Genomic DNA, 14868 nt, shown 5'->3' with positions numbered 1-14868 from the left:
TCTAAATAGGAATGTTCTCTTTTTTTTTTCTCTGCAGGGAAAAGTAGAAGTAGAGGCTGGGAAAGAAGGAATGAAGTTTGAAGCTGGTGCTTTCTCTTACTATGGAGTGATGGCTCTCATAGCCTCACCAGGTAATTTTTCACCATCTCCATCAGAAACTGCTGTTAAGAGAAATATTAAACCAAATCATATGAATTAATATTTATTGACAAGAAAGTAGCATAGTACTCAAATGTGCTAATCAGATGATAAAATCATTGCTTCTGCTACAAAGATTCGCAAATACAGTTAAATTCAATTATCTTTTTCATAGCAGATTGAAAGATAAGCCTGATAGAATCTTATTTAGCTGATATTTGCAAAAAATAAATGCCAGTTTTATTTAACAAGGATAAAAATTGTTCAGTAGATGATAAATAGATTTGTTAAAACCTAAATTTTGGGTACTCATGGGCAGTGTATGTTAACAGTCAATAGCACCATAGCACTCTATCACAAGGTTTATTTCTATCACTTTTTGTAGCTAAGTATAGTATTCTACCTGTATCCCCTATGCATTTGTTGAGGAGAGGGAAGAGACTGTTTTTATCCTGAAGTATTCTGGTACAGCTGTTTCAATAAAGGAAAACAGTATAGTCCTTCAGAAGGTTAAGACATCTAAAACATCTCAGTAGAGATTTAAAAAAACTCTTTTTAGAGCTAGATTTCTAGCTACCCAGTCTGATACAGCACAATTTTTGTTATATCAGATCAGGAATAAAGGACAACTTGGGTCAAGCTCTGAATTTTCTGTTTGGCTTCATCTTTGTGCTACCGTTTTATTGGGAAACCATTCTTGGTGCTTTTGATAGCAACATGTTCAATTTTGGAAGTATTTGTTAGCAAATAATGGCATTGCCCTGCTCTCCTACTTTTCTCTGTATACCTACTTTTGAAGGAACAAATTCCTTTTCCAGATATTTGATCACTTCCTTTGTTGGAATGACTCCTCTTCTTTTACAACAAGAAGGTGAAAAAATTGCATGCTGGATTTCTGTATGGGTTGATATTAGGGAAGCTTTCTTTCTTTCTTTCTTTCTTTCTTTCTTTCTTTCTTTCTTTCTTTCTTTCTTTCTTTCTTTCTTTCTTTCTTTCTTTCTTTCTTTCTTTCTCATTTGCTACAATAACTTCCATGAAGCTGGCTATTTACCTTCATTTCTGATATAATTTAGAATTCCTGGATTAGGATTTAAAAAGTATGCATTTGTTGATAGCAAAAAGTTATACAGAAATAGCACTATTTCATATTTGAAAAAAGACAAAAAAATGATTTCTTTCACTTTTTGCAAGGCTTGTTTTTTATGGCCTGTTATGGCTTGAATCTCTTATTCAAGAGATTGAACTGTGATTATTACTTAAATTGTAACATAGAAATGCAAAATGCATGTGTTTATGGGGCAGATACTTCCTTTAAACAGCTTATTATGATATCTTCTGTTGTATATCTCTAACTTCTGTTCTTAGCGAGATTATTCTAAAAATATTAACAGAACTGTATTTCCAAATTCAGAGAATTTTGAACTAAGCAACTAAGAAGTAACTAAGAAAGAAGCATGTATTGTTTTGACATCTGATTTCCTAAATGTTATTATGTTTTATTTTCCAATCAGTTTTTCATTGTTCTCTTTATGTCCTTTGCTTACATGTGAATTGTATTTGATTTCTTCATCATGACAAAACTGATTATTTCTTTAAAGATATTAATGTCTTCTCTGATTTTAGTCTCATCTCTTTTTCCCTTCTCTAGTTCCTTTATCCTTGTCTCGTACCTTTGTTGTCAGCAGAACAGACATACTAGCCCCAGGCAGTCCAGGTAAATATGCTTGCTTCTTCTGTACCTCTGTTATAAATTGCACTTGCCTTGTAATTAATTAGCAACAGTTTTATATACTGTCTATCATCTTTTTAGAGAAGAAAGGGTTTGGGTCTAACCAGGTGGGTGCCTTGAATTTTATTTTTGATAAGATAATAACAAATGGATATTGAAACAAAAAGGAATTGTGGCTTGACATTTGTTGGGTCACAGTAACTTCTGCCTTGAAAGTTACCATTTTCCATATCTTTACAAATACTGCCAACAACTAAACATATTTTTGAAAGGTAAGCAAAATATACAAGTTGTTCTATTGCAGGAGTGTCAAACTCATTGAGGGCCGCAATAGGTTTGACCTTGGGGGGCCAGGGGTGGGGGTAACCAGGGTGGGGGTGGCCAGCTCAATGTCACTTGTGTCAGGGGCACCTGTGGTGGCCCGAGCACTCTGCTAGCAAAAACGGGCTCCCAAAAGCTTCGTTTTCAGCTGCAGTGGCCTCTTGCAACCTTCTGCCAGTGAAAACTGAGCTCGCTGCCTCACGCTGGCAGAGGAACTGTGGGCTGGTCCTTTGTTGTTTCTAGGGTGGCCCTGCGGGCCAGATCTAAACACCCCAAGGGCTGAATCAGGCCTGCAGGCCTTGAGTTTGACACCCCTGTTCTATTGCTATGAATTGTGTAAACTCCTGTGTGTGAGAATATAATGAGTAAATTCTTCTAAATGCTCTAGGAAGACTAGGAACATTGATTCCACACAGTTTTGTACTCAGTGGTGTTTTCAATGTGGAGTGAAGCAACAAAAATGGGAGGAGTCCTTTAAAATGGTCCATATGTTGTACCCTTTAGGTAATTTCATTCAGAAGATGTCATGGATGAACTGCTATGTTCCTTGAACCATATTGCACTCTGTCACAGTCTCTAATTTGCCATACCTGATGAGGATCATAGCAGTCACATTTGCAAGCATCGCCAAAATTAATGAACTGAAAATTTAGTAAATTTAATCCTTTTGCCGCTATGTGTCCTGTTTATAGGAAGGCCATAGCTCAGTGGTAGAGCTCACGTGGGAGAATGTAGTTCAGTCCAATTCAGGTGGGGCTAGAAAATGTCCTCCCTGAAATCCTAAAATACCAAAATAGTGACAAGGCTGAGCTAGATCAATCAATAGCATCAGTCAATGTAAACAATATTCTATATATTAGTCTGGATGGGCAAACCTCTTTCATTGCCCATGTCATTAATTCTAATATATTGTTTCCACTCTATTTTTCTCTGTGAAGATTTCTTCGTTTCTTAAATTGCTTTTAGCCATTTCCTTGCCTTCTTCCTGTTTCAGCCATGAAGCCCTTAGCCTTCTGGTTTAGAATCATAAAATCATAGACCTTGGAAATTTTCTAATCCATTCCCCAGGCGGCCTTATATTATTCCAGAAAAATGATTGCTCAATCTTTTCTTGAAAGGAGATACAGCAGCTACAACCATGGGAGGCAAGCTCTCCATTAATTGATTGTTCTCACTGTCAGGAAATTTCTTCTTAGTTCTAGATTACGTCGCTTTTTAACAAGCTTTCACTCACTAAGTCTTCTTTAGAGAATAAAGTCGACTCCCTCTCCTCTGTGACAGCCCCTCAAGTACCAGAAGATAGCTATCATGCCATTCTCTAATCCTTTTCTTTGTTAGGCTAGACGTACCTAGATCTCTTAACCATTCATCATACGATGTAGCCTCCAGACTCTTATCATCTTTGTTGCTCTTCTCTGGTTTTCCAGCTCTTGGTCTCTGGCTTCTCTGTATTATTATAATCAAAGTAGACTTTTGGCACTTAATTGTAGGAATGAACAACCTTTTCTACAATTTAATTCTTGTTTGGAAATTGGTTTGATGATTGATTTTCTGTGACCTGATGTATTAGGGGAGAAATTATCTAGGAGCCTTTATACAAATACTAAACTTTCTCCCAATTAACACCTCATTTTTAACTACTCCTATTGCTGTGTCATAAACATACTGTTTGTGAACTATGAGCTAGAATTTGTCAGAATTCTTGGTTAGTAGTAAGTAGGAAAAGAGCTGTAGTTTGGTCTTTCCTGATGCCAAGTCTCCTGTACTATATTATCTGTGAGAATTTATAAAAACTGTCTTAAATAGCTATAATGTTTGCAGCCATCTTAGTCTTTTCATTATTTAACAAAACAATAAGCATAAAATATAAGATAGATTTTTTTTTCTTTTCTTTCTTAGCTTGCAGCCATTTAAGTCTTCATTATTTTCTAACAAACCAAATATGATCAGCACTAGTAAGACACACTAAAATAGTAGTTTGTTCACAAAATTGATATGATAATTTTGTGTAAGGGTTCTATCTAACCAGATGGCCTCAGCAAATTTGTTTTTGGGTTTTGTTAAGTTAGATCCTACAGCAACACACCTTTAATGTGCAGGAATTTTTTGGATTTGTTTTGTTATTGAATTTAATAATACTTGGGGTCATGAAGCTGTTCCATGGTATGTCAGTGATGGAGAGAGTAGTTTTGGTAAGGTTCAGTTGTGGAAGGTCGCTATGCAGATCTGTCAAGAGAGGTGAGCCAGGGGGATTGGCAACTGCTGTAGGTGATGGAAAAAGTAAGTGCCCCTAGGTAGGTGGTAGCAGCAGGAAATAAAATAATTAGTGCATATAAGGAACCACAGAGATGACTTTGAAGAAAGTATTCACTGGAAATTACAAAAACATGATTTAAACTGAGGATTAAAAAAAAGCATCAGTTGAATCTGCCTTAATTATCTTGTGTATAAGACGGAGGGATTGTACGGTATTTGAAATAGGATTGTATCTAAATTAAACGCCAATTTTATCTATCGTCCATTGCAGTTCTTTTGCAGCCTATTGTTATTTTTGCAGTGATATGCTGAGGTGAACTTCCTCTAATATGCAGAAAAACATTTGAAATGACCACAATTAAATTCCATTCCGCTACTGATGTTCAAATAACTAACAAAACTAAATATTGCAAAAAGATTCTGAAACTTTGCCAAGTTTCAGTAATTATGTGCTATACGTCCTTGGGGTTTTTTCCTTCTTACAAATTGAATTTGAAACAGCAAATATAACATAGGGATTGACTTTTGTTGATACAGATTGTTCCAGCCCAAGTATCCTCGTTGGCATGAACTCCGAGATCCCTGCCACCTTGCACATGGCCATGTCCACTGAGTTTGCTTTCTTCATCCTGCTGATGAAATGTGCCCAGCTGCTGGCTGTGCCAGGCCTTACTTCTGAGACCACTTGCGCCATTTTTCCAGTACTGTGCAACCTTGCCCAATTTGTGTATGGCCTTCTTGCCAGGGTTTGGACGGCTTCAAAGCCTTGTGAAAAGGCTGCCCATGATTTGGACAAGAAAGGCTTTGTGGCAGGGCCACAAAATGGCATAGATCAGGGCTCTCCAACCTTGGCAACTTTAAGACTTGTGGACTTCAACTCCCAGAGTTTCTCAGCCAGCAACGCTGAGTTGAAGTCCACAAGTCTTAAAGTTGCCAAGGTTGGAGAGCCCTGGCGTAGATGGCGGAAAACATGGATGGGGGATTTGAAGGGTCATTTTGGTCGTAAGTGTGAAAGGGCTGCCACGCACCCAATTTTGATCACATGGCCATGGGGATACTGCTATTGGAAACTTTGGAGATCAGTCATAAGTCCATTTTTTCAGTACCATCATGATTTCAATTGGTCTCTAAGCGAATGCTCATAATATGAGGACTACCTATATGAGTTTTGCCTGATGCATTATTAATTAACACCCAGAGTATAATCACATAGTTGAAGACTGAGAAACCGTATTAGTTTCTCCTAGAGCAGTGGTGGCTAACCTTTTTGGGCTCCTGTGCCAAAAATTGTGTGCACGCTTGCATGTTTGCACTCTCGTGCCAGCACCCAGAAGGCAATGCGTGCACCCCCACACCTCCTACACATGTGTGTGTAATATACACCAGCAACCCGCTGCCCCCTTACCTGCACTGCACCTCACAGCTGATGTTTGGCCGGTTTGAGGCCTTTTTCAGCCTCCCAAAGGCTTGAGGAAGGCTTCTGCAGGCTTAGCAGGCCGAAAACTAGCCCCGTTTCCTCACTTCCGGTATTTTCGGAAAAACAGGAAGTGACAAAACGGGGCTAGTTTTTGGCCTGCAAAGCATGCAGAAGCCTTCCTCAAGCTTTTGGGAGGCTGAAAAAGACCTCAAACCGTCCAAAAATCAGCTGTGAGGCACGTGCATGCCCAGTGAGGTAAGTTTGCCTGCAGCTCGCGTGCCAGCACAAATGGCTCTGCGTGCCACCTGTGGTACGTGTGCCACAGGTTCACCATCATGGTCCTAGAGCATCTGTAAATTGAAAATTAAGGTTTAATTTAGAACATCAATCAGGCTTTATTTTTTCTTTTGGCATACTGGTCTCTAAAGTTGCAAAATCATTTTAATTTCTCTTATAATTTAGGATATATTACTTGCTTATAATGCTGTGGAAAATGTTCCTAATCTCCCAAAGGTTTTACAAGCATTGGACATTTATTTGTGAATTTTATATTGTTTTTATGTTGGGTTTTATGTTATGTTGTTGTTATTCTATATATCATATTGTATTAAAATATTTTATTGTGAATTTGAATGCTGTTTGCATTAATTTGTTTTCAAAGTGGTTTTAGATGTTGAACAAGAAAATTTAATAAAGGACACACATCTACATAATTTGTTTGCTGAATAAGCTTCAAGAATTTAAATTCAAGTCACTTGTCAATTATCTCAAGTTACCCTCAGTCTGTCCCATGAACTTGGTTTTTGGATTTCAAATGCATTCTTCATATTTTTCTTTTTCTTTTTTCTCCAGCTGAAAATAAGTCACCACCTCGTTCTTGTGGCTTAAATCATTCAGATTCTCTTAATAGAGGAGATCGCATTGATGCAGTGACACCAGCAATAGGGAATAGCAACAATCAGTTGAACTCCTCATTTCTTCAAGTATATGTTCCAGATTACTCAGTCAGAGCAATCTCAGACATTCAATACGTCAAGGTATGAAAAGGAGAAAAAAAGGATGTTCTTTCTACCTGTCGTTGTAGACTGGAAATATAATCTGTCTAAACTCTTAATTGTCAATCAGTTCTAATTCAGTTGTGATAAAACACTCACTTGGAAAGAATTATTTCAGATGCATTTTACCTATTTAGAGGTGATCTTGTACTTCTTTTAGGGAAGAACTAAACTTTAACTTGATAAATTAATGAAGTTTGCTCAGTTAATGGCAATTTGAGAGCTATTGTTGGAAGGAATCAGAAGAGTTAAACAACTCCTCCATGTTGACTCTACTTTCACCTGCCTTCTCTTTCCAGCTAGTACTTTCTAGCTACTCATTAGTGGAGTTGGAAACCCTGCGCTTTTCTCTTCAATCTGTAGAGATTCTCCGTCATTCAGGTCATGCTTTGTCACAAATGTGCTTTTTCAGGAGGCAACTGAAAAATGGTTTCAGTTGTTTTTTTTCTTTTGAAGACATTTTGATGAGAAGCAAAACATCTTCAAACGAAAAAACAAGAAAGTCCAGTTGCCTCTTGAAAAAGCACTTTTGGGACATCCATGACCTGCGTGACTGAGAATCTCTACAGATTTTTGGCTATGCAATTTGGGATGAACACCCTTTGAATGGTGTGGAGAAGGAATGGATTTCCAGAGAAAAATTGCAGACTACAGGAACCAGGAGTAGTACTCAGGTGACTCTGAGGACACAGATAAATCTCCAAGTGTTTCAATGACCCTTCTAAAGGATGCAAATTACCAGCTGTCTGCAAAGAATATAAATCCTTCCATTCCCCACTATCCTGTCAGAGCCGAAGATATTTCTTGGATGAGAAACATCTTCAAAAGAAAAAAACAAGAAAGTCCAGTTTCTCTTCATATGTTATTCTGTTCCCAAATTGTTTGATTTCTTTTTTTTAAATACTTTAAAGGGATATTTTAAATTTAGCTAATGAGATGGATAAGTTTGAACGTGAGTGGGAAGGATTAGTATGTATTATGTATGAGAATATGGATAAAAGAGATAGAAAGATAGCGTGGCCATTTTTTATTTACTCATTCTCACTGCTGGAAAGTGTCTTCACCCCTTAGTCTGTTATTAGTGTATTAAAAATAAATTACAGGAGTATAGCAACATAAAAACAAAAATAGATTTGCAATACCGGGACATCTTGGAAAATAGTTAAGGTACCAGAAAACTGGTGATGGGCAAATGCTGTTTTGAGCTACCAGTATTCATACAAATGAGCATTCCAAAAGCAAATTTCTGTGTATTTGACATTTACATATTTAGTGGGTGCCAAGTTATTCTGAACTTATTCTTAAATAATTTAGGTGCAGGTGATGGGTTGGGTTGTGAATGACACAGAGTTAACCCTATTATTGTAAAAGTGCCTTGATAGGTTAGCAGAGAAGACTGAAGTTTAACAGTATGATGTATTTTTTACTAACAACCCCCCCCCCCAATATATAATTATTACAGGGAGACCTGGATTGTTTCTGAAGAACTATGTAAATTGAGGGTGTCATTTTAGATCCACTAATAATAGAAGGCTCCTGCTAAAAAAAGTGTTGACCTGGAAAGCTATTACTGTCTTGTTTGGAAGAGGTTGCTTATTTAATTAATTTGTAACCTTTTCTTTAAGGTCCAAATAGGGCTTCTCTGTGTTCTTTCTGCTCATGGACCTTCTTCATTTTGTCTCCATCCAGTTTTGTCCCTTCTTTATTACCTTTACAGGTACATCTATTCCTCATCCAATTTCCATTCTTTGTGCATAGGTGTGTGTTTTCCTTCTTTTTTATAATTCTGCTTGAAGGAAGAAAATAATATGTATATCTTTGTGCATGTTCTTGTGCGTTACTTTGTGCATGTTCTTGTGGGAGAGTGGTTGGTAAGCAGCCGAGATAATAATTGGTTTGTGCAAATGCAGTATCAATTTTATAAATCGTATATGTTACTAATAATTTGTGGTTGCTCAGTTAATTCTCTTTTTCTCCTGGTCCCTTCTTTTTATACATACAGACATAAGTGTGTGACATGTGAGTTCATTTGATGCCTCTTGTTGTAGACATTGTATGACCAGTTCCAAACAGCATTTTGGTTTAAAATTCTGCAAGCATTTTTTTTTTTAATGGGAAGTGAAAAACCAGGAAGTGGAAAACATTGACAACTTGCATTGCAGTGATATCCTGCACTGCAAACTCTGTACCAAGCAACAAATTTGCCTACATTTCTATGCTGTTCAAATTTATGATTCTATTTATTTAATTGTATTTAACATATTTTTATCCAGTTTTTCTTCTTTAAAGCACTATGAATGTTATTTGAGAGAATAAGTGCTTTTGGTCACCTACAATTTCTCCATATAGAGGGAGAAAAGGTTTTAATTAGCATTCATAAACTGCAACTGTCTTTTGTTCTCCCAAATGTTGAGTATTCAAAAAGAAGTACTGTTGTACTTTATGCTATAATAAAACAAATTATTTTTATATATTTGTTTAATGGAAACCACCTACCAGAACAAGCTATTATAAGCCTGCTTTAATAATACACTAATATACATATTGTCCAGTCATCAGAAGAGACAGTGTATAAAGGACACTTGGTTTAAATTTTCAATCAAAAATTGCTCAGGGAATGGAATTTAGTCAACAGCCAGGAGTTGATAAAGCAAGAAATGAAACTTCTAGCTGCCTAGGGATTCAAGAAAGGAGTCAATAGAAAATCGGTAGAGCCATTCTAAAATACAGTATAGAGTAGGGGTGTCACAACTCTCATCATCACGTGATGTATCAGGACTTTTCCCCACTTTGCTAAACCAGGGGTGGGAGTGGCCAGTGCATGGCACATCCGGGTCGCGAGTTTGACAGTCCTAGTATAGAGCATCCATTCACAAAATAAAAACATTATTTCCAATTCAAAGTTAGCTCTCATTGAAGAGCTAAATCAGAAGTTACAACACTCCACCCTCTACCCAGCTGGATTGTGTCATAAGATCCTCTTCGAAGCAATAATGATTTCCAAGTAAACCTTTACTCCTAAGGTTCTGTTTCTTGAGGCTCTGGACTTTCTGCTTCTCAATCTTCTGATTGATCATCCAGGCAATCTTATTATTCCCATAGTTTAAAGATGGTTTGGTGGCATCTTATCAAAGTCTGGGATGCAAAACACACATTTGTATGGGCGTTTTTTTCTTTTTGTTTGAGTGAGAACCAAGTGGTTGGGAATCCCTGAATTTTGAATCTTTACCAAAACTTGTCCTCCTTCTTTGAAGAAACCATGATATTGAGTATTTTCAGAAATTCAAACCACGTCATATATAGAATATAATAGATGTATATGGAATATAATAGAAAAATATAGAAAAACCTAGTTCCTTCAAGATCCTGATTTTTCTTATTGAGGTTTTTCTAATTTGGGGAGTTAATCAGAGGCAGATTAAGAAAAACAGCTTTGTTATCTTACAAATTACATAGAAAAGAATCCTAAATAACTATGATATGTGTGAGAGATCTCACTTTGAATTAATTTGAATAAGATGATTATGAAGTTATGCTAATTTTCATTAAAAATAATTGCAGATGTTTTCAAATACAATTTCTTTACTATGTAATTTATTAAAGCGATTTTTTTATTTTCATTCAGAGCAAGAAGAAATTTATTATTAGGGTAGGATGATTTCAGCATATTACATAGAAATAGGTGTCTAGATTTTCAAGTTAGGATCCTTTAAAATCTGCTTTATAAACTTTATAGACAAAATACTGTAAAATTTACAGAGAAATTTCTGACAAATTCAGAAGGCATTGCGAATCACAAAGGAGAATTGGTTAAGAATAATGATGCTCCTTCCTGAATCTACCAGAGAATCTAATGATATGATAGTTGGAGTTTTGAGTCAAAAAGAAACATATAGTCTTTATCAAACTGAAAAGAGTTATAACAGTTAACTAAACTTATAGAGAGGAGGATTGTATAAAATTAGAGGTATGAGAGAGAGAAACTCAGATGAAGTTTGCAGCACGAATTGGGGCAGGGAAAAAATGTAGCCATTTATTCTGCCTTGAATAAATGGAAATGTATTGTAAATGATGCCAAGCAGTCTTGGAATTCAAAATTTGTGGAACAGATGCTATGTTGCTTATTTTCTATAAAGGCAAGTTATGATTGATGAATCTCCTAATGCTAGCATTAGCAGGAGTAATTATTATTATTATTAATTGCCAACTTTTTTTTGTATCTTTTAACGTACTTGGTATAGATCTCAAGACAGCAATACCAAAATGCCCTAATGGCATCTCGAATGGATAAAACACCTCAATCCTCGGACAGTGAAACCACTAAAATAGAACTGACTCTTACAGAACTGCATGACGGTTTGCCGGATGAGATGGCAAATCTACTGAACGAACAGAACTGTGTAACTCACAACAAGTCCAACCACAGTATGCATAATGAAGGTACCATCTAGGAATTGTCACACTGCTTTCGTCCTCTTTCTCTGCTTTCCATCTTCGTCGCTGGTTCACCAGGACCAGTCCTCCCTCCTTTGCCTTCTCTCCAACTGTGACCACCATTAACATGTACTTATATCCAGTCCTCTGAGACCAAAGACATCCTGGGAGCAGGAGACAACCCTGGGAAGGAATGGGAGCTCAGAAATGAGAGCACAGAAGGAAAAACCAAAAACAAAACAAGCAGCAAACACCTAAGCAAAGCTTGGCAATGTTGAGCCATCTTTTTGGGACAAATGGCAACATTATTCCAAGTGGAGCAGAATCAGGTCTATTTTTTCCAGTTACACTGGTAATCCTTTTAAATATATGCTGAAAAGTCAAAACAGCTGTAGTTTATTTTTTCAAGCAATATCATGAATCTTTAAAAAAATATTTTGCAGTGGTAAATATTGCAGGATATTCCCAGTTAAACTCTACTGTATTGTTTGTGACTTTGTTCCAATGGTCCCATCTTTCATTCATTGCTTTTTCCCCTTAGATAAAATGATGAAGTATTGTCATTTGTAGAATGTATTGGTTGAGGAAAAATATTAATATCCTTAAAGAACTTCACACAGATTGCTCCTGAGACTGGAGGAAAGTAAGTGGCCCTTTAATCCTTCCGAGTTGTGCATGAGGACATGTCACTTAAGAGGCCATATTTTTGAGTCCAGGAATAGTGGAATATGTGGACACCATATGAAAAAAAGGAGGATTTGTGTCCTGAAAAATTGCACATGGTGTTTTATTTATTCGGGAGATAAGTAGCAATTTTTGCTGTTTCTCCTTTGCTGAGTGCATGTTTAAACTTTGGAGTATTTTCAGAGTCTATGTATTGTCAGTCATGCCGCCCTTTACTTTCAACAAAGAACTTGTTGTAAAAGGTATGTTAAGAGAGCTGACTTTTTTGTTATTTAAAAATGCTGCTATGCTGATAGCCAAAGTCAATCCTCCCAAAGGGTCTGTTCTTAGAAGATACATGCCCCTGTAGATGCTGCTGGGCCAGCCTGTTCTTTAACATTCCTTTTAAGATAAAGTCAGTGTGTGTTAGAGGAGTCCAAGCTAGGGGGCAGAAAGAAGAGAGGTGGGATATGTTTCAACAACGGGGGGAGAAATTCTGTTTTTTCATACATTCATTCTTTAGAGGTCTTTTTTTTAACCTTCAGTTCTTAATCAGCTGTTCAGAATTTTTATGAACACTTGGGCAAGAAAAATGAAGAGCTAAATCCCCGAGGAACATGCTCCACTTCCGGAAGTTGCAATTTATTTTGTGGCATCTGGGGAGCATTCCCTGAGAAATGCCTGGCAGTTACATATTTAAACCACCTCATTTGACACTGCGGATGAGATCCTGAGTTGCCCGTGCCATTCTCCCTGCTTACAAGAAATATGACCTTGAAAATCTAGTAGTAGTGAATGGAGAAAAGGTTCTATTCTGCAGAATAGCATTCAGGGCTGGCCTCCAGAGTGTGTTAGTCACAATGACCTCCTGAGTCTTGATGGTTTTTTCATGCTGGAACTCTGAATTTACAGGGATATTTTGCAGATGATGTATTGATTCTTTGCAGATGTGAGATGAACCTTATGTAAATTCTCTGTAGCTCTGCTTATGCAAATATCCTAACCCCAAACAGCTGTGTGCCTAAGTGAAATTTATTTTACTTTAGGTTGTGATTCTTATTTTGCAGTTTAATCTGTAAATATGAAAGAGCTGTTTTTTTCATTGTTGCCCACAAGACTTTTTGAGTTCCCATGAAGCACAATGTAGATTTCTCCATTACAGTATGCCATTGAGTAGAATTGACGTTTTGAAACTTTCCTTTTATTAGCATAATACTCATAATCTATTAACTTTTTTCAGGCTTGTCATGAAATGCAGACAAGCTTCTTTAGAGGCTGCAAAATGCTATGCCCTTGAATATTGAATTTTCTAATGTAATGTGCTGTTGAAAATGATGCATTATAATTTGGCCTGTTATGACAAAGATAGATTAACTGTTTTTGTGTTTGTATTTCATGTACCTCTTTTCATATTTTGTTTCCCAGAACACATATTGAATTGTTAGAATTATATCCAAATGATTATGCTGGTTTGTCATGAAAAGATTTTCTAGAACTTCCTAAATATTTTAAAGGTGTATATCAATCTTTTGTAATTATTTCAAATCACTATATATAGTTGAATGACTAAGTATTCCAGTCCAGAGCCGAATGACCTCTATCCCTGAAACAAAGTGGTGCACGGAAGAAATTAGTAGCAGGCTATTTGTATTATTTAGGCTTCCCAGCCAATGCAAAGCTAAAGGTGCTCTCAGTTCAAAAGAAGAGGTAATGTTTTAGAAGTTGACTTCTTTATATCTATTCTGTCAATATCTGCATCACAGTTGGACTTTACTTTCTGATGAGTGGTCTCCTTTCCTGTTCAAACTTCAAGATTCCATCATGTATTAAAATGTAATGTGTAAAATTAACATCCACTGGATTATCTGAATTTACTCATGTCTTTAAGAATATTACTCAATTTATGTAAATTCTGCTTTCCATGTATTATGCCAATCATTTTATCCATTTTTTAAAAAAATATATCCAAATATATTTTGGCAACTAGCGTGACTTTCACAGTCACTTTAGAATGGAATGTTTGGAACCTTTCCCATTCAAATACCACAGGGCAGGAAAAGTTTGAAATATGAGTCTTCAGATTTTGACAGACATCTTCCTGGGCTCTTTGTCCCACTGCTCTACTGCTCATGTTTTCGCTGTTTCTTCTTCTGGGATTTGTTAGTCAGCATTGGTCATTAAGCTTTTGTATAAGTCTTACATATATAGAGCCTTTTGAACCATGTTTGTTTTTTCTTAGACTAGTTGTTCAACTGCCTGTGAATTAGTTTTGTGCACTTACTAATGTGAATGCCTTATACCTTTTAGGATAACACATTTCTAAGTCTCCATAAAGTGATAATTATTTCTTGAAATGTTTTATCTGTGAAGTAAGTTCTCAGAGATCATTATCTTCATTTTGCAGTTGGACTTAGCTCCAAGTGTTTTCTCTCTAAATTTGCATGCTGTGGGTGCAGAAGATTTGCAAAGTTTCACTGATCTTAACCAGCCACCCAAATGCACAACTTTTAACATTTGGGCTGTGTAACCATGAATCATCCAAGTGTGGCTGAAGATTAGGGCTATGCAATTGAAGAATGAAGTGCAGTATATCAAATTACATTCTTTTGCATAATTAATTTCCAAAATATTTTGTATGCTTTCTCTTAAGGAGCTAATTTCCAATTCCATGTGAAATATGTTGGCATGTATGAAAGCAAAGAACAATATAACCTAAGTATTAAATCCTTTATATTTTTTTGATACATAAGCATTAATCATCCACTTTCCACCCCAGTATACCCCAATTCCTCTGCCTTTTAATCTTTATAAAAATGAAATATAGCACCATCTTACCCCTTCTGGGATGTGAAGAA

The 14868-nt window shown here is 36.4% G+C and overlaps 1 protein-coding gene across 4 annotated transcripts in view; it reads left to right on the top strand.

The window, feature by feature from the left end:
- The window catches only part of CNNM2 (cyclin and CBS domain divalent metal cation transport mediator 2), a 106139-nt gene extending 92276 nt beyond the window's left edge, over positions 1–13863 (top strand). For 2 of the 4 annotated variants that reach the window (XM_087932803.1, XM_026704695.2), the window contains exons 5-8: positions 38–131; positions 1787–1852; positions 6714–6898; positions 11158–13863. In XM_087932803.1, the coding sequence (XP_087788929.1) occupies positions 38–131; positions 1787–1852; positions 6714–6898; positions 11158–11367 (555 nt within the window). In that variant the 3' untranslated portion in view covers positions 11368–13863. Of the gene's footprint in view, positions 1–37; positions 132–1786; positions 1853–6713; positions 6899–11157 lie in introns of those variants that run through there. The other 2 variants (XR_015743505.1, XM_087932802.1) reach the window with 1 other exon arrangement.
- The last annotated feature ends 1005 nt before the right edge of the window (positions 13864–14868 follow it).

Source organism: Pseudonaja textilis, chromosome 4 (genome assembly GCF_049901715.1).
Source record: "Pseudonaja textilis isolate UNSWEBS1 chromosome 4, rPseTex1.2, whole genome shotgun sequence".
NCBI lineage: Eukaryota > Metazoa > Chordata > Lepidosauria > Squamata > Elapidae > Pseudonaja > Pseudonaja textilis.
Note: the sequence above shows the minus strand (reverse complement) of the source record. Positions and strands in the feature narration are given on the sequence as shown.